The sequence below is a fragment of the Hyaena hyaena genome, unplaced genomic scaffold, assembly GCF_003009895.1.
Source record: "Hyaena hyaena isolate Hyena2069 unplaced genomic scaffold, ASM300989v1 scaffold_23, whole genome shotgun sequence".
NCBI classification, from domain to species: Eukaryota; Metazoa; Chordata; class Mammalia; order Carnivora; family Hyaenidae; genus Hyaena; species Hyaena hyaena.
Window position 1 is genome coordinate 4,662,619 of NW_024080655.1, and position 27,461 is coordinate 4,690,079.

The 27,461-nt window shown below is 38.5% G+C and overlaps 2 protein-coding genes and 1 long non-coding RNA gene across 5 annotated transcripts in view; 1 reads left to right on the forward strand and 2 right to left on the reverse strand.

Annotated features, from left to right (window-relative positions):
* Positions 1-3,125, reverse strand: part of TTC17 (tetratricopeptide repeat domain 17) — a 126,543-nt gene extending 123,418 nt beyond the window's left edge. Inside the window, exon 1 of the mRNA XM_039226773.1 lies at positions 2,947-3,125. Within this exon, the coding sequence (XP_039082704.1) occupies positions 2,947-3,105 (159 nt within the window). The 5' untranslated portion in view covers positions 3,106-3,125. The remainder of the gene's footprint in view (positions 1-2,946) is intronic.
* LOC120228427 lies at positions 1-22,074 on the forward strand. 2 transcript variants are annotated; one of them, XR_005527503.1, is made up of 5 exons: positions 1-128; positions 17,555-17,719; positions 18,256-18,358; positions 18,884-18,986; positions 22,043-22,074. It is a non-coding gene; the product is annotated as an uncharacterized LOC120228427 (long non-coding RNA). The 2 variants fall into 2 exon arrangements; XR_005527502.1 differs by lacking the exon at positions 1-128 and adding an exon at positions 3,188-3,275.
* The window catches only part of API5 (apoptosis inhibitor 5), a 26,068-nt gene continuing 12,014 nt past the window's right edge, over positions 13,408-27,461 (reverse strand). The window contains exons 6-14 of one of the 2 annotated variants that reach the window (XM_039226775.1): positions 26,745-26,951; positions 25,930-26,034; positions 24,954-25,043; positions 23,571-23,752; positions 22,265-22,358; positions 21,309-21,365; positions 18,862-18,938; positions 18,214-18,350; positions 13,408-14,048 (exon numbers count right to left, since the gene is read on the reverse strand). In XM_039226775.1, coding sequence (XP_039082706.1) covers positions 14,026-14,048; positions 18,214-18,350; positions 18,862-18,938; positions 21,309-21,365; positions 22,265-22,358; positions 23,571-23,752; positions 24,954-25,043; positions 25,930-26,034; positions 26,745-26,951 — 972 coding nt within the window. In that variant the 3' untranslated portion in view covers positions 13,408-14,025. Of the gene's footprint in view, positions 14,054-18,213; positions 18,351-18,861; positions 18,939-21,308; positions 21,366-22,264; positions 22,359-23,570; positions 23,753-24,953; positions 25,044-25,929; positions 26,035-26,744; positions 26,952-27,461 lie in introns of both variants that reach the window. The other variant, XM_039226774.1, reaches the window with a different exon arrangement.

A 27,461-nucleotide genomic window follows, 5' to 3' on the forward strand; every position in this document is an offset into this window, starting at 1 on the left:
TGCTCAACACTTGCCATAAGTGACCACAGCTCTGACTAGGAGGGGGTGCCTGGAAGGATGGCTGTCTCCTTGCTCTGACTGAAGCTCCATTTCAACCTCCTTACAAGGCTAGGTCTTCCAACATATTTGTATGTTTACAAGTTTGTAGTCGTAACTTCTGGGTTAGAGCCTATCTTTATTTTGCTAAGGCTTGGATTAGAAAAACCAAACAACTGTTCTCTTCTCCTGGGAAGAACTGCTTACTGTACTTAAAACTTTATAGTGATGGGAAATATCCCTATGTAAGTCTATATTTTGGGCAATTCAGATTTTTAATTCATAAATACTTGTCCATGTTCACTATGGAAAATAATGACCTCTTCAACCTAATTTGCACAGGTTTAAATATCAGGCAAAGAGTTCCAAAAGGTACTTGCCCTGCTAATATTCTAAAATTGCCATTTCAGTTTACCCTTAGCTCTCTCCCTGATATTAGACCACTTTAAAACTAAAATCACACTTCTGCTCTCATGCAGATATTATAACCAAAAATAAGTAGCAAAGAATATGGTATGTCAGTTAGGACACTATATATATATAGTGCAAACCATCCTGCAAACCATATTCTTTGCATATATACACTATATATATATATATATATATATATATATAGTGTCCTAACTGACTATATATATATATATATATATAAAGCTTTTAATTAATTGCTGCTGAATGTATGAAGAAACCTGTAGTGTACCCAAATCCATATACTAAAGGGATCTTTCAGTTCTTTAATAAGCATATGCAAATGTGATAATTCACCACAATCTAAACTGAGTTTTGGATTCTGCCTGCATTCAAAATATTCCCAGGAAGGACAGCATGGGTAACATACCCAGCTATCAGAGTGGCACTCACAAGCTCACCGGGTGTTCAACTCTCTTACTTTACTTACAAGTGTTGCTTTTCCTTCAGATTAAATCCACCTTTCCTTCCCCAGCCTCTTCTTGTTCTGCAGAAGACACCAACTTTATGTCTTCTGGTATAAAATTTTGTGGCTGTCAGAACTTAACATTGTAAATGTTACGTAGCAAAGTATTGGAAAATTCACTGAAAAAGATAATTGTTAAAAGCTTGTAGTAAAGAAACCTTGCTTTCCTAACCTTAAGCCTAACTACCTACTTCAGGAGTGACTTGGCAGATTTCCAAAAGATTCTTCAAATTTCTCCCTTTCTGAGGGAAGTTACAGAAACCTCTACCTTTCCCCCACTAAAACATAAGTATCCAATGTGCAAAAAAGAAAAGAATTTGGGGGTTTGGGTTAAAAAAATTCAGGTTCTACTTTCACACTGCAATGTTCAGCAAATAATACATTTCTACCAGCTTTCACTTTTCAGATGGGCTACTTCCTAGGCTGAGAGGCAGGACACCAAAATGGGAAGGAGAAGTCAATGTCATAGTGTATAAATAGCTGTGGCCAAAAACAATATTGCAGAAGAGCCAATAGGAGATGGGCTCCCCAAATTGCAGCAAGAGTGACTTAATTCCATGTATCCCTTCGTGAGGGCCTCAGGGAAAACTATCATCAGGAAATAAAAGAGGGTAGGAGGAAGCAGCCAGGACTCACATAAAATTTCTGATCGTTTTTTAAAGACAAAAACTTGCAGCGCTTTCTAGAGTTCCTGAAATGCACACCTATTTTTAAAGCTCAAATGGTATGGCCATGAAAAGTACATTTCTTCTAATGTAAGTTGATACAGAGAAAACGACGACCCAATAAGAAGTTAGTCTTTTCTCAGATATACTAAAAATACTGAACAGTACCAACGCTGATTTTTACATTGTTTAACTCACTCATTATACGCGAGGTAAAATTTGTCAGCACAAGGCAAATCTAAACGAGAACCCCACTTCATACAAAAGTAAACCTTGCACCGTGTTCCTATCATCATTCATTACACACAATCGAAAGGTCCATAATTTCACACGATGACGGTTAATACACTTGAGATCAGGGAGCTGAACTGCATGGGGCACACAATTCACTTCCTAAATGTTTGCGGGACTTTTCCAGATTGCTCTCAAGTGTTGGAAGTCACTCAGTTTACCAAGATTCTGCAGCAGAGCACACGCACGTTACTCTTTAGGGATCGGCGGCATTCACAAAACGTAGGCAACCACAAAGTTATGTAAGAAAAGCAGTCTCTCCTCTGAGGAATTGGTTCGGACGGACACACAAGAATCCAGGAAATCGCATATTCTCCTTGCGGGGCTGGACTAGAGGAACTAGGTAAAGAAACAAAGTCCACTGGGAAACGAGGGCAGTTACAGCTGAAAAGAGGCAGGCAACGCCACCAGAGGCATCTCCAAGCATTCCTTCGGAAGCAAAGTGCATGCTGTCTCTACAGAGCCCCTGCTGCCCTGGGTAACGGTACAAGCTCCAACCACCTCGGCCTGACACGAATTCCAGCACTGCAAGAGGAGACTGGGGAAGGAAGCATTAGATGACCCACTGCCTAGGGGTGCCGAGGCTGTCACCGCCCTGGGACTCGCGCACAGCCCGGCGCCGCCACCTGCTTTCTACTTCTTCGGGGAGGGCTGGTGACGCGTGGTGGGCCCGAGAGGAACCAGAGGCAAGGATAATGAATCTGCGGTTTCTAAAGCCCAAGTACAACAAGATGTCCCCGGAGTCCGACCCCGCGCAGCCGGGCGACTCTTCCCACGCGGCACGCTGCCCCAGGGGTGGAAGGCGGAGAACTTGCAAGCGGCTGAGGCGAGGGCCACAGGACGAATGGGGAGGGGGCGACGCCGGGTCTCAGCATCGGGGTCGCTCGGACCCCAGCGCCGGGACCGTGGGAAGGTACGCTGGGGGCGGGGCCGCTTGGAGCCAAACAGCCAGGGGCCGGACCTGGGAATCCCCCGGGGCGAGGGCGGGCGCGGGCGGAGAGGGACGCTAATGGCCGCTACCTGCTGCTGGATCTTCCCGTCCTCCGTGACGACCCAGTGCGTGGTGGCGAAGGCCCCTCGAGCCGCCACACTCAGCAAGGCGGAAAGGCTGAGGAGCCAGCCTGGGCCGGAGCAAGACGGCAGCTCGCACCGGCCGCGGACCCCTACTGCCGCCGCCATCTTGCCCCCCCGGCCCGGCCGCTCGCACCGGAAGCGGAAGCGGGCCCCCGCCGCCCGCCATCTTGGGGAGGTCGGCGCTGGAGGAGGTGGAGCCCAGGGGGCGCTGCCCGCTGACGACCGGCTATTTCAGCCTCCGTTTGGGCGGCCCGAGCTGCCGGGTTTGGCTTCAGGTCGGAGACCGCTTTTTTGTTACTGTTTTCCTGTACGCGTTACGTGGGAACCAGAGGGAGATAAAAGTCGTGTTCTAGGTGGAGCCTAAGTCGAAATAAGAGGACTCGGAGTATACGGAGTGTGTGTGTGTGTGTGTGTGTGTGTGTGTGTGTGTGTATAGTCTTAATAAAACCTTGGTTTTCACTTTATTTCATTTTAATATCTGGTTGTGTAATATAGTTGAGAAATATAAAGTATGCTTTCAAAACGCCTAAGGGAAGAGATGGATTCTCTTTTATTTCCCTAACAGTAGAAGCTTCGAAGTTGGGCGGGTTGTCAGTCTAGGGCAGTGCTGTTCAGTATAAATATGTGAGCCGCCGCAAGCCACATACGAAATTTTAAAACAAAGACAGTTAAGTAGCACATTTTATTTAACCCACTATATATAATATAGTATTAGTTCAATATGAAATCTGTACAAATTACTGAGATCTTTTTTTGTCTTAAGTCGTCGAAATAGGTTATGTGTTTTAGACCTCCAGCTCATCAAAATTCAGGCTAGCAAGATTTCGGGGCTTAAGAGCGGAATGTGGGTAGTGGCTACCTCACTGGGCAACACAGGTCTAGGCTGGAAGTCTAGATCTGGAGACCTGGAGACCAATAGCATTGGCATCACCTGGCAGTTTATTAGAAATGCACATTGTTGGCTCTTTCACCCCTCCCCATCAGATTCTACCTTTCAGCAAGAGTCCCAGGGGACTGGTACGTGCATTAAGAATCACTTCTCTCTAGTGAACCAACATGTGGGCCAAGCGACTAGCCTGCCTTCTAGCTTCTAGTTAGGTATTCCGTTTTAGGTGTTTCAAGGCTGCCTTCTAGCTTTGTGTGTCATTTTGTGGTTAGACTCATTATGCTTTTGGTTTTCTCTTTGGGAAAAGGAGGGTGAGAATTTTGCCTGACCACTTCCCTACTTTGGCATATTGCTGGAAAACAAAAACAATTGCCAAGTATTTAAACATCACTTTCATACTATGGAAGCAATGACCACAGCATTGGTTTTTAGTTCCTTCTGAGACTAGCTTTCCTTAGAGGATTGCAGTAATGAACATTCATCTCATAAAAATGTGTGGCTTTTCTGTGTTTTTTTTTTTTTTTTTTTGTTTAGTACTCTGCTAGACAGTGGGTATGGAGATCTGACCACTGAGCAATGTGCAATTTAGTGGAATATTGGCAGGTTAACAATTGAAATACAGGATAATGGAGGTGTATGTAGGCACATTTGTAGAAGAAAGTGCAACCAGCCAGGTGAAAGGTTTCAAGCAAAGGTGCTGATTCAAGCAGAATAAGCAATATATGCGAAACAGTGAAAACACTGGCAGGTTGCAGGGGTTTCTTGAATGTCATACTAAAGAGTTTAAATATAGACAATAGCAAGTTTTCAAAAATTTTCAAATAGAGGAGTGGCAAGTGATGGAGTCTTCTTGCTCTCAGCATCTTATTTTAAGGGGTAGACATCAACCCTCCTAACCTGTATAAAAAATTTGCTAAGTAATGGCAACTGTCATCATCTAATATTTGCTAAGTGTTTCATACGTACTGGCAGTGTACACACATAGTCCCCATTAATCTTTGCTGATTCCCAGGTGTAGACTGGTTAAGTAATTTGGTCAAGATCATATAGCTAATAAGTTGCAGACCTCAGATTTGGACTTAATCGACCTGACCCTAGAGCCTGAACATGTTTGAAGGATGATGAGGAATTTGAGAGAAGCCCCAACATCTCATATTTTGGCCAACAGCAATTTCTCTGACACTCACAAGCTAACCTATAAAGGGACGGAATGTACCATGCACCTCTGTCTTCCCTAGATGATAACCCTTGTCGTTTGTGATCCTGTATTAGTTTTCTGTTGTTGTGTAACAAATTACATAAATTTGGCAGCTTAACACACACGTACGATCTCACTATTTTCACGGGTCAAGGGTCTTTGTTGTAGATTACTTGACCTGATAAGCATGGGTTTATTTCTGGGCTCTGTTCTGTTCCATTGACCTATATGTCTATTTTTGTGCCAGTATCATATTGTTTTAATTACTGCAGCTTTGTAGTATATCTTGACATTTGGGATTGTGATACTTCCAGTTTTGCTCTTTTTTCTCAAGATTGCTTTGGCTATTTGAAGTCTTTTTGTGGTTCCACACAAATTTTAGTATTGTTTTAGTTTTGTGAAAAAAGATTGTTGGTGTTTTGACAGGGATTGCATTGAATCTGTAGAATGCTTTGGGTAGTATGGACATTTTAACAATATTTGTTCTTCTAGTCCGTAAGCGTGGAATATCTTGCTATTTGTGTCATTTTCATTTTCATCAGCGTTTTATAGTTTTTAGAGTAAGGTCTTTCTTTCACTTCCTTAGTTTTTATTCCTTGGTATTTTTACTCTTTTTGGAGTAATTATAAATGGAATTGTTTTCTTAATTTCTCTTCCTGCTACTTCATTATTAGCACTTGAAACACAATTGATTTCTATGTATCCTGCAACTTCACTGAATTCATTTTTTTACTTCTAATAGTTTTTTGGTGGAATCCTTAGGGTTTTCTATGTATAGTATCATGTCATCTGTAAATAGTGACAGTTTAACTTCTTTATTTTGGATGCATTTTATTTATTTATTTATTGTCTGATTGCTGTGGCTAGGACTTCCACTTATGCTGAATAAAAGTGGTTAGAGTGGACATCCTTGTTCTTGTTCCTGATCTTAGAGAAAAAGCCGTCAGTTTTTCAGCATTGAATATGATGTTAGCTGTAGGTTTTTCACATATGGCTGTTATTGTGTTGAGGTATGTTCCTTCTAAACCCACCTTGCCGAGAGTTTTTATCATGAATAGATGTTAAATTTTGTCAGATGCTTTTTCTGTATTTATTGAGATGATCATATGATTTTTATCCTTTATTTTGTCACTGTGGTGTATCACATTGATTTGCAAATATTGAACCATCCTTGCATCTCTGGAATAAATTTCCATTGATCAGGGTGAATGATTCTTTTAATGTATTTTTGAATGCAGCTTGCATTTTGTTGAGGATTTTTGCATCTATGTTCATCAGAAGTATTGGCCTGTTTGTTGCTTTGGTAGTGCTTTGTAAATTTTGAACAACTAAACTCTTGAGTAATTCTTTGTTCAATTAGTTATACATTCTTAGCATCTGATGACAGGAAGAATTTCCTGTACAAATATATTTTTATCTTCCAAAACCTTGGTTAGTTTGACTTTTATTTATTATCTTCATAGAGTTTTTGAAGCCAGTAATTGGACAATGATAAAATGAACTTCCTGGATTATCTCCTCCTTTGGGCCATTTTAACTGAAAGTAGCAGAGAATTTCCATATTGTTTATTCCTTAGAGAAAATATAAGATAAAAATATACCTGAGAGAATTAACATTCTGGTTTTAATTCTGTTAATTGATTATCTTTTGCTTCATGGTAAACCAACTTAAATTGTAGTGGCATTTTTAAATGTTTAACTTTAAAACAATATTTATTATATTTCATAGCTTGTTGGCTAGATTCAGCTGGGTGGTTCTTCTTGTCTGGGGTCACTCGTAAGGCTGCGTTCAGCTGGGACTTCAGCTGGGGCTGGCGTGTACATATCTAGTACTTTAGCTGAAGTGGCTGGAACGGCTGGGGGTGGCTGGGCTTTCTCTCAGGGTAGTTATAGGGGTTTCCTACATGATGGAAGCTGCCAGGCTACTTGAGGGCCAGACCCAGAACTGGAAGTGTCTCTTCTGCATTCTCCTTGTCAGAGAAGGGAATAAGCATAGCTCAGATTCAAAGGGAAAAGGAAATTGACTTATCTTGCTAAGTGAAGCATTATGTTCAAGCAGATATGGAAGGAATTATTGGCAGCTTACTCAGCATACAGTTAATTCCTTTAGAGGGATTTTCAATTGATAGAAGTTGATAGGGTGGATAGGGAGGGAGGCTAGTTATGGCAGGAAGGGCTGTAGATGTATATCTCCCCAAAAGTTATGAGCAAAGTGAACGGGATTTACAAAGGAAAGGCAGAGAATACCTAAATATAACAGTTTCATTTAGAAATTGTTTGCCAAACAGATCAAGGAGTCTGAAGCATGAGGACTACTATGGATGAGACCAAATGTCCAGTCAGCCCAGGATTCTAATTCACAGTGACACCAGGGCTGCTCTGAGGATAACATGATAGTCAGCACCAAAAGAATTTTCCTGATACAGACTTCCCAGACATGAATTTATCAAAAGGCTTGCAGCTGTTAATACATTTGGGAAGGGCAGTTTGTATGGAGTAAGTGTATTGTGACCATTCTGTAAGTAGCTAAAGATAATATCTGCCCCCACTCCCAGCTTTTACTCCCACATACACTCAAGTTTCAATATCCTAATTTTTACAAATTTATTTTTATTTTAATTTACATCTAAGTTAGTTAGCATATAGTGCAATAATGATTTCAGGAGTAGAATCCAGTGACTCACCCCCTGTATATAACACCCAATGTTCATCCCAACAAATGTCCTTAATGCCCTTTGCCCATTTAACCCATCCTCCCACTGCAAACCCCTCCAGCAACCCTCAGTTTGTTCTCTGTATTTACGAGTCTGTTTTTATATTATTTTTGCCTCCTTTCCTTTCTGTTCATCTGTTTTGTATCTTAAATTCCACATATGAGTGAAGTCATGATCTGCTTAGAATAATACACTCTAGTTCCATCCATGTTGTTGCTGATGGCAGAGTTCATTCTTTTTGATCACTGGTTAATATTCCATTGTGTATGTGTATATATACATATATATGTGTGTGTGTATATATATATGTATATATACACACCACATCTTCTTTATTCATTAGTCAATGGACATTTGGACTCTTTCCATGCTTTGGCTATTGTCAGTAGTGCTGCTATAAACATTGGGGTACATGTGCCCCTTTAAAATGGCACACCTGTATCCCTTGGATAAATACCTACTAGTGCAATTGCTGGGTCGTAGGGTAGTTCTATTTTTAATTTTTTGAGGAACCTCCATACTGTTTTCCAGAGTGGCCGCACCAGTTTGCATTCCCACTAGCAGTGCAAAAGGGTTCCCCTTTCTCTGCATGCTTGCCAACGTCTGTTGTTGCCTGAGTTATTAATTTTAGTCATTCTGACAGGTATGAGGTGGTATCTCTTTGTGGTTTAGGTTTGTATTTCCTCGATGATGAGTGATGTTGAGTATTTTTTCATGTCTCTGTTAGCAATCTGAATGTCTTCTTTAGAAAAGTGTCTATTCATGTCTTTTGCCCATTTCTTCACTGGATTTATGTATATTTTGGGGGGCGTTGAGTTTGATACATTCTTTATAGATTTTGGATACAACCCTTTATCTGATATGTCATTTGCAAATATCTTCTCCCATTTCATAGGTTGCCTTTTAGTTTTGCTGAGTGTTTTCTTTGCTATGCACAAGCTTTTTATCTTGTTGAGGTCCCGATCGTTTACTTTTGCTTTTGTTTCCCTTGCCTCCGGAGACATGTTGTGTAAGAAGTTGCTGTGGCTGAGGTCAAAGAGGTTTTTACCTGCTTTCTCTCCTAGGATTTTGATGGCTTCCTGTTTTACATTTAGGTCTTTTATCCATTTTGAGTTTATTTTTGTGTATGGTGTAAGAAAGTGGTCCAGGTTCATTCTTTTGCATGTCTCTGTCCAGTTTTCCTAACACCATTTGCTGAAGAGACTCTTTATTTCATTGGATATTCTTTCCTGCTTTGTTAAAGATTAGTTGGCCATTTGTTTGTGCGTCAATTTCTGGGTTCTTTATTCTGTTTTTTTTTTTTTTAATGTTTTATTTATTTCTAGGAGAGAGAGAGAGAGAGAGACAGTGCGAGCAGGGGAGGGTCAGAGAGAGAGGGAGACACAGACTCTGAAGCAGGGTCCAGGCTCTGAGCTGGCAGTCAGCACGGAGCCCGACGCGGGGCTCGAACCCACGAACCGCAAGATCATGACCTAAGCGAAAGTCGGACGCTTAACCGACTAAGCCACCCAGGCGCCCCTCTCTATTCTGTTTCATTGATTTATGTGTCTGTTTTTGCACCAGTACCATACTGTCTTGATCATTACAGCTTTGTGATACAGCTTGAGGTCCAGAATTGTGATGCCTCCAGCTTTGGTTTTCTTTTTCAGGATTGCTTTTGGTTATTTGGGGTTTTTCTGGTTCCATATAATTAATATCCTCATTTTATGGTGAAATTCAGGTTCATTCTATTAAAACCTTAAACGAGTTTGTGATTTTTGATCTTACCACTTTATAGAAAGCTAAATTTTAGGTTTTCCTTATAGGAATACCATTTCCTCATTTTTAAATTTGTTCTTCTCTGTTCCTTTTCTGACATTTCTTGAGGAATACTATTTGGATCTGTAGCTAGTATTCTATGTATCAAGGCCTTGTCTCAGATCTTTTTTTTTTTTTTTTTTAATGTTTATTTATTTGGAGAGAGAGAGAGAGCACAAACAGGAGAGGGGCAGAGTGAGGGAGACACAGAGTCTGAAGCAGGCTCTAGGCTCTGAACTGTCAGCACAGAGCCAGACACGGGGCTTAAACCCATGAACCGTAAAGTTGTGACCTTAGCTGAAGTTGGATGCTCAGCTGACTGAGCCACCTAGGTGCCCCTCAGATCTTGTTTCTAATATCAACTCTTTATGACCAGAATTTTACTGATTTTCTTATTTCTGATTGCATTAGTTTTACATAGTAAATGTACAGCTTCTAGGAATGAATCTATTATTTTTTAGGTTTTTAAAATAAATTAGATTTCATTGGTCTAAGTTTTAGTTTCCATCACACTTGCTAGAATTGAATCTCACTTGTTTTCCACCTGTCCAGAACGGCTTTGAGTTCTTCCTACAGTTTCTAACACGGGGAGAAGATAGTGTGCGCAGGGAGCACACAGGTGCTGGTCGGTCACACACCTTGGGAAGAAAGGCTTCCAAAATAGAATGCAATCTAGTCAGGCCTCAAGGATGAATCCATTAGCTGGTTGAGTAGGAGTGGAGTGGGGTGTGAGGTAACAATGATTTTCTGGACAGGGGAAACATGCCCCAGTATTTACAAAGAGCACAGTGCCCTCTGAGTCACTGAAAGTAGTTCATTATCATAGATGAGGAATTTAGGAGCCCAGAAATTGAAACTAGGAACCTAAAAGATTTGGGATAGCACTCCCACCCCACTTTTTTGTTTTTAGCACAGCCTGGTGTTCTTAAAGCCAGTGTCTGCAGTGTCTGTTGCCTTCATCTCCATCTCAAATGCATTTCCTTGAGATCTTCACTAGCCTGTCTCCAAATCATCATCTAGGTCTTGGCTCAAATTAATCCTTTAGAGAATTTTCCTAATCATTCTTTCTATGCTAGCTCTTACACATTGTCGCATTAGAATGCTTCAGTGTTTCCATCATACTGCTCTCTAAAATCAAGACTATTTATCAGGCTCTGTGTAATAAGAGAACGTGAACTCCCAGGAGTTTGCCTCTCTTGTTCACCACGATGTTCCCAAAGCCTGAAACACTGCTTTTGACTTTTTATTGAAAACTTACTATGTGCCAAGCACTGTTTTAGGTAGTTGGAATTATCAGTGAGTAAAATGCAAAAATCCTTCCCTTTGTGGCATTTTAGCCACATTACATTCTATCAGGGGAAGACAGTAAAAAACATTCAAGTAAACTATGCAGTATGTTAGAACATGCGGTAGGGTAAGTGGGATTTGGAGTCTTGGCAGGATAGAAAGGGGCATCGCAATATTTAAAGTTCCTTAAGGTGAACTTTTGAGGATTTGAAGGAGATGGAGTTAGACAGGCAGACAGAAGGGAAAGAGTGGCTAGAGGGAACAGCAAGTGCAAACATCCGAAGGCAGGTGTGTCTGCCTAGGCTGCAGGAAGCCAGCTCACGGGGGCAGAGTGATGGAGAGGAAGGGTGGCAGCTGAGGTCAGGGATGAAAAGCCATGGCGTTGTTTTTGATTTTTATTCTGAAATGAGCCACTGAACAGCTTCAAGCAGGAGTGGATCTCTGCTGTCATGTTTAGAACAGGCGGTAAAGAGTTCAATGCAACAGCAGGGAGATCAATCAGAAGGCTACCATGAAACTCCAGGGCAAGAAATCATGGACACGGAAATGTGGCGGTTCTCAGCATGTAGGTGGTATTAAAGCCACAGGACTGGTTGTGATCACCAAGGGACTTTTGTTACCTCGTTCTGATCCATTTAAATTTTGGCTTTAAAACACTCCTAGCCATTCTCGGTGCTACTTCAGGAAGATTTTTAGTAAAGACTGGCAGTCAAATTAAGACATTCTGACTTGCTTTACATATTAACTTGAAGATGGAAATTATTTCACAATGATTTGGCAAGTATGTAGCTGTTTTGCTTCAGTAAAAATAAACAGATCCTTTTTTTCAGAAGCATATTAGCTCTTAAAAATAAATCTCGAAGGATGAAAATTAAAGATAACTTGCAAGACTGAACTCCTTGAAGGCAGACCCAACTTGTCCATCTTTTATATTTTCATGGTCTAACACACTGCTTGGCAGTACTGACTGTTTGGCAAAATAGAAGCAATCAATAATGGATGTTTAGGAATCTTTAGTTAACATAATCATAACACATCAAGACACAAAACAAAATTACAAAAGGAAATTTATTTCAAAAGCATAAAGGGAACATTTACATTTGAACAAGGTGATAACAGGTGTCTTGCAAAAGAAAAAAAATACATGGCATGAAGGTTTTTCATTCAAATTTCTGAAGCAAAAATAACCTAAGTTGTGCACTATTGCCTTAGGAAAGGTAAGGGGGACAATGAGGTGGCAAAGGAAGGAACATAGTCAACTCAGTATCAAACTTGAGAAAGTAAAGTCACTTCTGCTCAGCTTTGAGTTTACAAATATGCTTTAAAAAGGAAAAAGAGGAAAAGTTACACTTCATGTTGAAATTTGTGTAACTGTAGTCCCGATAGTTACTGTACTTGAAATGGCTTTCGGCCACTGGCTGATGCGTCTGAGGTCCAGATTATCTGGTCACAGTTTTCAAATGGCAATTCCATGTTCCTATGTTCAGATTCCAAGGGAGCTTAGGTTCAGCTCAGTCTTTTGGAATGTTTTAGAGATTATTGCCACCACTCCATAGTCAAGCTGACCAACTTCTTTTGCTCACTTGTATCATTCTAGTCTTTAAAAAATATTTTTCCCATAAACATGTGCAGTAATTCTAACAAAGGGGTTTTGCTTTTTCCCCATTGTAGAGGTAAGAGTAATGAAGACACCTGCATTGGAATCACGAGCTATTCCTCAAAAAATATGTTAAACTACTAGAAAATGTCATTCAGGCATTGAATCTGAATAGCAAACTTGGGGGAGGGAAGATTAACTGTGGAACAAAAATATATGGAACATTCAAATGCAGAGCAAAGGGCCTATGCTACTAAAAATGCCCATGACATTAAACACTCCACAAACCCCCCGTCTGTTGTTTTAACCTAAAGATTCTATTAGCTAACTTATACAATAATTTTGATTAATAACCTGAGAAGTTAAAATCTTGAAAGTGGCAAAAGCAAACCGAGAGAGCATCCCTTACTTATTGGTACACCATGTTTTCAAGTCACTTTTCCTGGGTTGCCCTGGTTATTAAATCTCCAAATTCTAAATTATTCTATCTCATCCTGTAGAAACCTATATGTACATCCGATTCAATATTTTGGCTGTATTTCTCCAGCAGGGATCTCCAAATTTATCTTTGAAAATGCAGCCTTTGTTTATTTTTAGTTTTAAATAACAATAATCATGTAAGTGCAACTGACTCAAAATCCCTCACTACTGGGAGGAAAACCTAGGTAACAACAATGGATTCAGAGTTAAAAGGATCATCACCGTGTCAAAGACTACCGGTTCCAGGAATTTTAAAAAATGATTTATGTTGTGTAGTCAAGTTTCACAGCATGTGTGTATACACACACACAAACACACACACACATGCTTATGTATGTATATTATACATACATATTTCTATGCAAATAGTAAGATCCATAGTCAAAGTTTATATCAACATATGGAGAAGAGTTAAGTAAGAAGTGCAAAGTAACTTACTTCCTCCTAAAAATGTAATGTCATTTCTACATTTTAAGAAAGCTGATAAGTATTTTGCTTTTATAACACTAGGTAGGAAATGCCTAGCAGCTTTATTTAAAAAACAATGAAAATAAAATGTTAAGATTGACCATTACTCTTCTCCATATATTGGGCAAAAGAAAAAAAAAACATGACAGAGGGTAGAGGAAATCCATAAACTTTCAACTGATCATCTTTACCAGTTACCAAAAATGGACAGAATTTCATTACATTTTAGACTTGAATAGCTTTCAGTAACAAATTGCCAAGATGTTGAAAGTAAAAGATTCACAAGATGAAGTTTGAATAATAATGATATCGCAAAAACAAGTCAAGATTGTGAACAAAGCATTCAAAAATATCACTGTGGTTTTTACCTTGGACACAACCATGGTCTGTTACAAAAGTAGATCATACATACAAAGGTATAAAGAACATTAAGTTTTTAGCTGAAGGCAGCAGTCCTTTTAAAGGGACATCCCCAGCAATCCAATGAGTAGTAGAATTTAAGTATATTAAGCTCATGACAATGCTGAAGAATGTGATGTCTTATTCAGTAGAGTCTTCCCCGACTACGATTTCCTCGTGCTCCCCAACCTCGGCCACCTCTACTTCCCCTGAAGGCTCCTCTCTGCTCTACGAAAAAGCGAACAAGGGTTTAGGTCTTGCTCAGGACTTCATGGTAAAGCAAATACAGAAGACATGTAGCTAGTAGCTCTGCATGTAGCAGTAGACTCTGTAAAGCAGCACTGGTATTCTGCTTGTCTACAAATTCAATGTGTGCATAAACCAGAGCAACATACATACACACGTATGGCAAGGTGCCAAATCTATGCAGAATAGGTACTCAATTAAATGTATCCTCCTAACTAGGTATTTCAAAGTGATAATGCTACAACTGCATTTCTTAGTTACTGGTGTGCCTATCACTATCAAAGATAATTAAATTATTAAACATTCTATACTTAACATGGAATTAACAAAAATCCCACTGGCCTCCAAAGCTAGTGCCATGAGTGCAAAATAGCTTAAATTATCAATGATCAATTTTGAAAAATTAAGCTAGACTGAAAAATGTACCTTTGAAATGCTGTGAATAGGCAATTTATTTGGTCGCAATATATCAAGCACCTGGACTCATAAAAATGCTGATATAAATGTCGACAGCTTTTCTCACTACTTTATCAGCTACATGAGCTGCTCAGAGTATGGCCCAAAAGGTGTTAAGTATACAGTATTCAGATTAGTAATGTAAATTAAGCATATCTTTTGCTGAAAAATCAAGTCACTTGTGTCATACAGTAGAAGGAGTCTTTGATTCATTGGTTAGTCTCTTTTATAGCTCCAGAAAAATATTCCTTAAAGGAATCTCTCCAGTGAAGAAAGCTAATTGAAGTTACCAGCAAGGTTGGACTTTACATTATATATAAATGAGTTAAGAGTCTCAAACTTCTAATTCCAGAAATCAAATCTCTTCAATGAACTTTCAAACTTCCTCATTGCAGCAGTCTTGGTAGGAGCAATAAAAACCACCAGGTGTTGCCATTTTGGATCCATAATGTTGGATGGATACTTGAAAAATTCCTATTAAGTCCATATTGCAATCCATTTTTTGGGGGGTATGGTGGGCATTATGGTTAGAAATATGATACCTTATTTGGGTACTGTTTTGATGTCTTTTTTTTTCCTCCAGCAACCCTTGAGTTAGAAAAGTAACGACTATTCCCCAGCTTAGCCAACATTTACATGTGTACTAGAATGGGATCTGTTTCAAAGTCATCTCTCCTGCCAGGACACATTTTTCTGAGCTGATGAGTTCAAAAGCCATTTAAATGAAACCATCAAGTTTGTTACTCCCTGAATATACTGAGAAAATCAGAGGTGGTCTGAGGGTAAGATTCTCCCAGAAATGCAAGAGTGCATCAGGGCGTATAGCAACCCTTATGTAGGCTGTAACTCGAGCATTTCTAAGACTTGGCCTCATATATGCAGATGTTAGGCACATTCTCCCACTACCGTGCTCATTATAAAACCTTCATTTCTCAGTTAATTTAACAACACGCTTAAGAAATTATCTTCATAAATATCATTATTATGTATAAACTGACTACTAAAACTCACCCTTTCAAATGTTTTTCAATCAATTTTAAAGTGCAGAACTGGGTTACTTACCCTCTATTGTTCAACTATATCTAAGGAGTATATTACATACACTGTATGAAGATACTGTTTGACACAGTTATCATTCTCTATATGGTCTCTTTCTTTTTTACCTGCAATGGGTGATTTCTACACCGTTCAGGGAGTCTCCAAATTTTTTTTATTTCCCAAGAGCTCCATCCTGAGGAACCATTCTGCACTTTCATGATTTCTTCAGTGGTTTCAAGCTTACATTACTTACTTAAAAAAACCACTGCTCCCAGCTAAAGTGATACTTTAAAAGTTATTTTTACATTCAAAATGGGTAAAAGATGCAGGACACAAGTCAGAAAATATACCATGCTTAGTACTTCCGGGTTACAGAGCAACTCTGTGTAGGAGGGAAAACTAAACATGGGCAGGTGTTTATAAATAATTTGATTAAAAATGCACCAAGAAGTTGAACTGAGTTAATTTTTATAAAGCAAGTAAGAGACTTTGGTTAGTAAAGTGATATACTTGGATAAGGACAAGAATGTCTACATATGCCTGCCTGGACTCAAAGAACAATTGCCAATTCTGGTTCTTCTATGATGAAAGAGTTCAGGCCTCTCACACTGACACAGCCTACTTCTTTCACTGTTAATAAGGCAGTTATATTAATACTACTTGGTTCTCTAATAATCAAAAGGAGTCAATTTACTAATCCCTCAGCATACATAACTTTAACACTGGAAAGTGGTTAACAAAATTATGTACTAAAAGACATTGAGAACATAAAACATGTTCTCCCCTCCAATTCTGAGGCAACAATGACATCCCAGAAGAAAAAAATGCACCATGCTTCTTTCTTCCGGACACACTGTCAGTTTCCTAAGGAAAGGACATAAAGAAGGTAGGAAAAAACTTGACGTAGATAAGTCCACCAAATCTCATCTGTAGTATCAAAAACTGTTTTCAACTCAATGGGTAAAAGAAAACCAAGAAAACTCTTGAGAATGCCACTGTGAGAATACTTATAGCCTGTTAACGTTCACATCTGAAATGTAAAATGCCAGCAGAAATTCGGCTGCTTCTTTCCAAGAAAAAGACGAGGATTTAGTTTGCTTTGTAGTTGTGTTTATGACCACCACCCCAACTACAAGGTTGACCCCTTTAAGAATATTAAGGGGCTATAATGTCAGACACAAAAAATATTTTTTTCACACTGATAGTGGAAAAAAAGAATCACAATCTAAGGCTCTGCATTTTTCACATCTCTTTTCCACATGCATATGTCATCTAATTCTCACCATAAAATAGGCAGTAAGTTTCATAGGGCAGAATCCTCATGGCAACTCAAGAATAACTCACTTGCCCAAGTGAAAAGGAATACAATTCTCTATGTATTGTCATAGCTCTTGACTACTTTCATTTAAGTCAAATGAAGACAGTATCTGAGATAACAGTGGTTTCTAAGAATAATTCCGATAGACACCACAAATCATACAAGTGAAAGACCATCTTTGTTGCAGTGAAGTAACAGAATCCTTTCCATTTACAAAATGCCTGCACAAATATTCTTTAGGGTTTTCTTGCCCCTCTTATTTGAAGTTTTTAAGAGCTCTGTATTATCCCCATTTTTCAAGTAAGAGGCTGAGATGCACATTTACATAGTTAAGAATTCAGTGATCTTTCCTACACTAAATTTGCCAGAGTCTGACAAGTAGAAGGGTTCATTTCACAATCTAAAAATCAACTTTCTGTAAGCTGCTTGCTCAGATATTAAAGGAATTTACTGTACGAAGACTTTAATGTCACGATTATCTCACCTTGAAAACAATTATTGAGAACTGTTTCAGAATGTACTTTTTTAAAGATATTACTCCAGAATTAATTCTGACTGATAAATAAGACCCATCCTAATTACATTTGATTGCCAGTATTATTAAGATTTGTCTTCTTAAACAAGATTAAGGAGCTGACTCAGTGATGTTTTCATCCATTCTTCTTTGAAAGGATCTAAGAGGATACAAGTCAATACGGAACCAACGTCTCTTCTTCTACAGCAGTGGGAGAGAATGGACTGGAGGGAAGCTCTCCTGGCACCAGTGGCTACAGTTAACAGGGAGACTGCACTCCAGGCAGTGGGGAGAGTGCAACGGGACACACTGTCCTTGCCAGGTGACACATTAACATCCGACTCCACTTCCAGGACTTCTTCTGTAGTAGTTAAGGAGATGGAAGGACAAGCAGTAGGCAGATAAGGTCCAAGAAGGATCATTAATATCATCACATCTGCCAGAAGCTATATCTACTCCTGAGGGAGAATGCACAGAATGTCTTGGCCTGAAGTTACAATAGGGAGAATGAGGAATGGATGGTTTGTGTCAACTTTTTTTTTTTTTTTGGTTCCGTCCTCTGAATACAAGTGGAGGATTTTTCTTTTCCAAGTTCTTAGTGTTGCATGCTCAATTCAGTAAGTCTACAAGGGAGGATTATAAAGGAATGGGGTCACTTGTTTCCCCAATAGCTTGAGTTAGTTCCCCAAGCTAACTCAGAAAAATCCATGGAAAGAGCTATTATATATATTACTACATACAGTTAATAATTAAAATCAAGCACAACGGTTTCTGCCTAATTTCTCATATTGCTTGTACCCAAACGGAAACGCTCACCATAATTAAAGTTGCTCAAATTGCTGCTATATTTCCCACTAGGAGGATTATAAATCTGCCTGGCATCCCTTTTTGGTCCTGCTGGAGATTTCTTGGGTGGTGAACCAGAAGTCGTATCTTCATTGGCTCTCTTTTGCCTATAATGGTAAGAAATATTGGAATAAAAAAATTCTATTACTAGAGGCCATTAATACACATGTAATTCGGTGCATGGGTTGCAAAAGACATCCTAAAGATGACAGTCACATCAGAAAAAGGGAAATAATGTTCTGATATATTCAAATTAACTGTGCCTTAGTTATGCAGACAATGTCAGAAGGCATTTACAAGGCTTTAAGGAATATGTAGCTTCAAGAACTAAATAGGCAAATGACTCAGTTTATAAAACTTGTCAGAAGTCTAGTTATGCCACAGGAGTACAGACAAGCCTGAAAACTCCAGTGTTGTATTCCACCAGTTTATTTGATAGATACTGCAATTAGACCTTACAGTTTAAGTCATGCTTCTAACTGTCCTATTTTAACATCTTACCTAGATTATTTAAATAAAGTGCCACTTTGTACAGTAAATATAACACCTAAATTCAGATTTTCGTATTTGTAAATCATAAATATTAGAACACTCAAATGTCTTTTAAATACATCTTACCCAATTTCAACCTTCTGCACAGGTTTCCAGGATAATGTTACAGTGCTTTTATAAGAAGGAGGAATGTGGAAGAGATCCTGAAAAGACAAAATGAGGCAAGATTTCTAACACATTTGGTCGTGACGGTAAGAAACACAGAGACATCTTAAAGACACAGTTGAGGAGAGAAAGTTTTAATCTATCCTTCTTGTTCACCTAAAAAAACTGCAATAGAAAAAGTAAACAATTTTTAGAAACTCCATCTATTACAATTCATTAAATGTTACTTTGTGTATATCACTTCAGAAACTGTAGCTAAGTCTTTTGTAAATGATGGTCATTTTGAGTTCTAGAGCAAAATGTATCAGCTTTAATAAAGTTAATAAATAAGGACTTCTTCTGCACAGATGCAATTGTCAAGGTGCTTTAATGGAAAAAGAACGGTACAGCCTGCATTTACTTTTGCAGACTTTTAAGCAGTTAAAAAAAACAAAACTAAAGGCCTGGCTAATTCTGTTTTTCTTAAATAACTCCAAATTACCAATAAAGGAAAAACCCACAGGATTTAAATACGAAATTATCAATATGTAATAATGCAAATGTTTGCTGAATTTAAATGTTAGAAGTAATCGAGAACTGAAGTAATCTGACCTCATGATATCCTCAAAACTTGGATAGATTTCTATACATATCTATTCTTAGTATTTCACCTAACATTTATCACCTAACATTTTACAGCTATGTAAAAATCATTTATTTTATATGTGGGTAAAATCTAATAAACGTAAACTGAGTTATTTCCACAGCTAAATATGCTACAAAAGACCACATCCTACTATATAAAACTTAACTCCACCGTGCCAGATAAATGTAGGGTATCAGTCAATGTATAAAGCCCTTTGAATTAAAAATGCTTGAGATTTCTAGCTGGACTAATTTAGCATGTGATGTTATTAAGAAAGGGATTTTACTAATTCATATGAGAAAATGGATGCTGGCTGACTCTGGTCATTGTTTCACCATATAGGTATACCAATCATGTTGTATGCCTTAAACTTGTACAGAAACATATATAAATTATTTCTCAAAAATCTCACACTTTAATATATGAATTCACTATTTGAAATTATTAATTTATACTTAAGGTTTGAAAAAAGTGGTGGCTATTATAAAAGTTTTCTTAGGAGATGAGAGTGTTCATACCTCTTCTCTTTCCATGATAAACTCATCCTTCAATGTCTCACTATTGCTTTTTCTGAAAAGTTTTCCTCTCTCTTCTAATAAAAAAATAATTATTCCATGGGATCTTTACCAGACTGGTGTTAAGGTACACCACTGGTCCTAATTTTGTGACTGTCAGGTTTGTGCTCTAGCTATTAACAAATATATCTTTTCCCTACCTGGCTATAAGAACATTAACTTGTAGGAACAAAAATGATGGTTACTTTGTTGTGATTCGGTTTTTTTCTCAGATTGTCTTTTGTTTAGGTTTATGGACACTTGTGGAGGGTAAATAGGACTAAAATACCCGGTATTTATAGCTTAATGGTAAGATACACCGTACTCTACAGTACAGAAAGCTCTCAGTTTATTACACAGACAAGTTAACAGAAAAGAACCACAGAGAAACATTTCATGTGCTACACAGACTTGAATTTTACTGGCCATTTGAAAATATTAAGACCACCAGAACTTAAGTCAGTGAAGTTTCTGAGCCTAAATGTATTTTCTTCAATGCTTTGGGCCAGAAAAAAATCTGCACGCCTCCCTTTGCAGTATTTTCTGCAGCAGATTTAAAAAATTTTAATTTTTTCTTTTTTACATTTATTAATTTATGAGACACAGAGCACAAGTGGAGGAGGGGCAGAGAGAAGGAGAGACAGAATCTAAAGCAGGCTCCAGGCTCTGAGCAAACATTCAGCACAGAGCCCGATGTGGGCCTTGAACCCAAGAACTGTGAGATCATGACCTGAGCTGAAGTTGGACACTCAACCAACTGAGCCACACAGGTGCCCCTGCAATAGCTTTTAAATAAAACAATGTACGATTTTATAATAGTTACAGAAGTGTCACTTGGTATTGTAAAAAGCATAAAGGTTTAAAAGGCCAAACATGGGGTGCCTGGGTGGCTCAGTTGGTTAAGTGTCTGACTTCGGCTCAGGTCATGATCTCAGGGTTCATGGGTTCGAGCCCCACGTTGGGCTCTGTGCTGACAGCTAGCTCAGAGCCTGGAGCCTGCTTCAGATTCTGGGTCTCCCTCTCTCTCTGACCCTCCCCTGCTCACGCTGTCTCTCTCTCTCTCTATCTCAGAAAAAAATAAAACATTTAAAAAATAAATAAATAAAAGGCCAAACATCTGGAATACAATGGTATCTCGCTTTAATAGTACTATTATAGACCTACAGACACATGGACAACCTCTTGCACTAGCTTTCTAGTGGAGGACTCGGTAAGAAAGGAAGCCTTACCTTGATTAAAACATTGATATTATTTGTTATTTTCAATGCAACAACTTTAATCTTGTTCTGCAAAAGGAAAAGAAAAAGTGCCAATAACTTTTATAATGCATATTCCATTCCCATATAGAACTAGAGTAATTCTCTTTCAGAATCATTTCTGCTTATTCCCATTTTTTAAATCTAAACCAGTGAAGAGATGGCAAAGAAAGCAAATAATCTTTATATTCCCTTCACATTAGTGTTTTTTACCATTTATCTGAAAAAAAATGAGTGAGGGACAGGTCATATGGGCATAGTTGTTTTAGAAATAATCAGTTTAAGTTAGACAAAGACACAATGAAAGCTTAAAATATTTCATTAGGATTGGGGGTGAAGATATCAAAATAGGTGAGATCAGAAAAATCCAACCCCCCCCATACAGTCTATTGTAGAATTAGCAGTTTAATCTTTTTTCAATGCAAATTGGTATTTGGTTAGCAAAAAGGTAAAATTTTAAATATCACAAATGTCAATCGTAATGAGACCTTGTGAAAGACTGGTATGTATCTAAGTTTGGTAACACTGTTCACAAACTTGGAAATGTTTTAACAAAAGATTTCAACAAGGATAAAAATATAACTTAGCAAACAACTAAATCTGTAATCTTCTAACATCGTATCTTCAACATAGATTTGTATTACCTGCTATGTTTCAATACATGAATTGAGCCTGAATGTTTTTCTTTCTTTCTTTCTTTTTTTAAGAGAGAGCGTGCATGCATGTGAGCAGGGCAGAGGGGCAGAGAGAGAATCTTAAGCAGAGCCCAAAATAAGACTCAATTCCACAACCCTGGAATCATGACCTGAGCCAAAATCAAGTTGTATGCTCCAATGACTGAGCCACTCAGGTGTCCTGGAGTCTGAATTTGTAATCCACTCTGGCTATTATAAAACATTTCTTTACAAGAAGTGACCTATTCTTCTTACCTCTTCTGTTTTTAAGGCCTCGCCTGTTTTACCCTGCAGAGCCAAGCGAAGTTGTCTGATATAAACCTGCAGACCCCGGGCAAAGTACTGCAGCCTAAATAAAAAAGTACTGGTTAATTAGCAAATTACAACTTCAACTTTGTTTTTAAATGCAGAGAATCTTATACTATAGCTAAATGTTCTTTACTAGTAAAGATTAATTTTTTTGAGAAGTTTTTAAATTATCAATATATAATCCCAAGAGATATATAAGTGAAATAAAAGCAGTCTTCCTTCATCAAAAATGGTAACAAATCCATACTCAACCTGGCAAGGGAAAGGTTTGTAGTACTGTGCTCTTTATGTTACCTGCAAGGCATGGTCAGTGGAATCATTCAGAAGCCACAGATTAGAGTCAGATGGCCTGGGTTCTACTCTTTCATTGGCCAGATGAAGGTCAAGTGACCTTAGACGAATCACTTAACCTCTATGTATTTATCTGCCAAGAAGGGACAGTGTTTGACCTGTTTACATCCCAAAGTCTTAAAAGTAAAACAAAACTGCAGATCTGAGAATTTGTTATAAACTCATATAAATCTCAAAGGGTCCTAGGTAACTCTTTTCAAGTTTGTTCTCAAATAATAGGTGAAGAAGGGCAGTACATAGCTCCACCCTGCTGACTTCTAGGAACTCCACTTAACCACCTGGCATTATTTAACTTGTGGAGTAATTTCTTAACTTGCTGCTGCTTATCAAATGCTTCACCAAGTATTAAACCTCTGCCTTAGCAAAGAGTAGAGGACAGTAACAGATGATATAGTGGACAAAGATTTCAAAATATAAGATATGAAGCTGTTAAAAAAAATGACATGATTTCTTCAGTGGTGCCCCTCCAGAACACTCTAAGACACCACCAATAGCAGCTCCAGGTTATGGTACGCACATGTGCCAGGCACTGTGCTCAAGCTTTCCATTCACTTTCTGATATTCCCACAACTCCATGAGGCAAGTGCTATTATTATTTAATGTAACTGCTAAGGACAATTTGGGGGTAAGAGAGATTGGGAACCTGCTGGGGATCATAAAGCAAGTAAGGAGAGCTCAGGTCCATTTTAGAAAAAGTTCTTTCCTCCTACATGGATTTGCTATGCCACAGGTTTATATACACTGCTGTTTTATGGATCTTCCATTTTGTTCTACTGGGGTAAGGCACGGTGGGGAGAGAACTCTTGTAAAACAAAAACAAAACCAACAAACACAAAACCAAAGGAGTGTCAAGACAGCCATCATCTTTGCCAGGGACTGGACCACTTCAATCATACATCACCTAATTTTGAAATCTTTGAGCTTTTCTGCATTCAATTTGGCTGTTAAGAAATCTGGAAGTTTTCGGCCCAACTGGTGGAAGCTGTACAACAAACACTCCACATAACTGAACTGTAGCTTGGGTTCTTCATTACCAGCATTCTCTCCGTTTTCTGCTTCTTCTGGAGGGAGAGGCATGTATTCCTAAAAGATGAAAGTATAAAGATATTTGCAATCTGCTGGAAATGCTCTAGTTATTAACAAATAGTGAGGTAAGTACAGGGCATGCTTTTAAGGCATGAAGCATTAAAAACTGCCAAGATCATAAATTTAGGTAAGATATCCCTTTTACCTAAGAGATAAATATCCAGCCTGTCAACTCTCCATGTTACCCTGTCACAGTTGCTGCTGCTACTACTACCACTGACAATGAAGTAGCTAACATTTATTAAGCACTTATGCAAATGAAGGAATTGGAATTCTTGAAGCTTAGGTAATTTTTCTATGATGAAAGACTTAGTAAGCTTGAAGAGTCAGGATTCAATCTAGGTTTGCCATTGAAAATCAACTTTTTTTTAAAGTTTTTATTTATTTATTTATTTTCAGAGAGAGCACAGGCAAGGGAGGGGCAAAGAGAAAGGAAGAATCTCAAGCAGGCTCCACAGTATTAGCAAAGAGCCTGACTCATGGCTTGAACTGAGGAACCATGAGATCACGACCTGAGTTGCAATCAAGAGTCAGATGCTTAACCAACTGAGCCACCCAGGTGCCCCCGAAATTGATGCTAATTCCCAAAATCTTTTCTGAACATTATCTACTACACTGTTTGACTCTCCTTACATTCCAAGTACTGCCAAAGGCATTCAATAGGAGTGCTGTAACACCCCAGCAAGTGTTATACGCGTCTGTAAGAGAGAGCACTGGATGTGGGATAAGTCAATTCATACTACAGGTCTGATGCTTATCACTGTGTCAGTTACACAACTGCTCACATCCAACAAGAAAATCACTTGGTGATGCAGATAATGATTTTATCAGATGGCCCATTTTCTCCACAATTATGACTTAGATGACCTTATTTCCTGGCTGCTAAAGCTACTTGGCCTTGGGCAGCAACCTGGATGGTGACCTGGGGCAAATGTGAAAAATATTTTGATAAAGGAATAGCAGAAAGACCTACTATATAAATCCTGTGTTATCTTTTATGCAAAGTATCAACAACGGAAGAGATGCCAAAGATTCTCTTTTAAAAGTAGGTAACATGTGGCCTGAGCAACTAAAAACACTTGCTAGAATTATTCTATCTAATCTGAATTTCAAAAGCTGGTTCTCTAGAAATGACACCACACCATTAGACTCTGGCACATAGACTTACTATGCCATAAAGAAAGAAAAAAGTTCTTACCAATAACTTGTCAAACAGTTTCCTTAAATTTGTTTCTAGCTTTTCCATGTCACCACAAAATGAACTCATCTCTGCCAATAGTTTCAATACCTAAAACACACAATTCACTGCTATTAGTATTTTTTTTGAATGGGCAAGGGCTGTAAAATATGAATAATTATAGATAACTTTTTAAGGCTGATTTCTGTTACAGCTTAGTAGGGTACTATGAAGAGATACCTAGGAAGAACTCTTAACAGCAAAGAATTACTTACGAATATTTAGAGTAGGCCTTATTTGCTATTAAATTTAGTCTTTGGACACTAACTCAAAGCACTGGAAATTGCCACTATTCTTGGGGTCCACCTCTCATACTCAATCCCAGTCTAATAAGCCAAACCCAGGACATTTGAAGCAAATGACAGTCTCAGTAAACAGTGGTACTCTTCTTTAGCCTAAATATATTCCATTATTTCAGCTCAATTCAACAATTACTAATTGCCTTTCAGAATCAGACTCCACAACAGATTCTGGGGATATAGAGATGAATCAGTTAAATGTGGAGAGATATAAATAAATGTAAAATGTTACATGTGATGTGAAAAAAAATGTGTATGTACATTAGAGTTGAGATACAAAGGAGAAAGCTATCAATTCTATTGGAGAAGGGATAAAAGATATTTTGTGTTAATTTGTTTAAATCTGGGTCTATCAATATGGATAGAGATAGGAACAACCATGAATTAAATACCTTGTTTAAAAGTATCAAGGCTACAAAGATAGCGAGTATCATGAACATTATAGGCAGTGCTTTCCCACTGCAGCATTCCCTAATCCATAAAGCATTCCGTAAGTGATTACTCCTGGGATAGATTACTCGCTAGCCATCACACCTTTAGTCTCTTAGAAATCAGATCTCTAAGTTAGTTGGTGGTTTATATTTTTGTTAGAACATGAGAATGTCTTTTCAGTACTAACAGCAGGCATTTTCTCTTACCTCCAACTGGATATCAAGGCCTTCCACTGGAGTAGTCAAGGAACTGAGGTTAGGGAGAACCTGCTCACAGAAGTAAGTCACAAACCTTGTGGAATGCACATTTTTCTGCAAAAATACAAAAAACATTAGTTGTCAAAGAAAGGGGGGAAATATTCTCTCAAATGTGATGGCAGAATGTGATTCAACAAATGCTGAGCACCACAGCATCAGGCAGTGTAGTTACAAATACAACAAGGCGCACACCCCAGAGCACTCCAGAATAACCTTTGTGACAACATATACTGTACTCCAAAGTCTTCTGGAGCACTGGGATGTCTGTAGACTTTTAAACTCGTCCTTAATGCTCAGGCCAAATTTTGGGGGGATATTTCAGTGCTGAATTTCAGACTGTACATTTTTCAAAAAGGAAGAGTCCTTTTAAATTTTATTTTTCAAACTATTCTATGTACATCCTGGAAGTGTCAAGAGTAGAGAAGCACAAAGCCAGAGATAAAGAGTATATTTACCTAGAACAACAATCTGTTACAAAATTTAAGGGCAAAAAAAAAAGCTAAATTACTACACCAAATGGTTTAGAAACTCAGCCAAATCATAAAATATGATGCACAATGCTCTAGACTTTTTAAAAAGTCTCTAGCAAGATTTTAAAGAAATTTCTGGCTGCTCTGGGCTCTCAACAACCCCACCCAGTAAATACTCACTCCACTATTACTACTTGTATGAAAAGGTTTGAGGTGAACCCTCAAGTGAGAATCCACAGAAATATAAGCTAATAGAGTAATCAAAACAACAGCTACATAAAACACAGAGCTCACAGAGAAGAGGGGGACTGCCTGCCGAGTGCACTGTAAGAGCCGGTCCACACAGTCGGGATCTGAGGGATTGAAGGTTTGTTCCAGATCAGCCTGTTCAGCCACCAACTCTACGAGTTGCTGTCTTCCACTCACTGTCTGTAAGCTTTTTAACCCAGACAGTATCTTCATGAACAGGACAAATTCCTCACCAGTGACATCTTCTAGGACCTGCAAAGAGACAATTCAGAATAATAGTATGGTTATCACTTGAATGGGAAACATCAATATTAAAACAGTGTAGCAAATTTATTTCAGTTACTAAAGTCAGATTGCTAATAATACTTCTGAAATACTGATGAGAGGACACCTGGCTTCAGTCAAATTTAGCTTCAGAACACACCACACCTTCTCAACAGGGCACAATACTGTCTCCAGAGGGGTAAAATGTGGTTCTTGAAATCCAATTTTTCTTTTTTATGTATGAAGCACAGATATACAAACAGTGCATAAGCAGATACTGTATATTTGTGGCATTAAAATTTCATAGAAGAATAGTTCGAAAAAAGATATCTAAAAAGGCTCTTCACCGGGGCAAGGGGTAGGGCGATTGGGGGGGGGAGGGTGGGGAGGAAAATTCTATAGTCAGCTGTCAAATTAGGTTCAGTTTCCTGTATTTAAAAGCAGCTTGGAGCACCTGGCCAGCTCAGCCAGTAAAGGGTACGTACGACTCTTGATCTC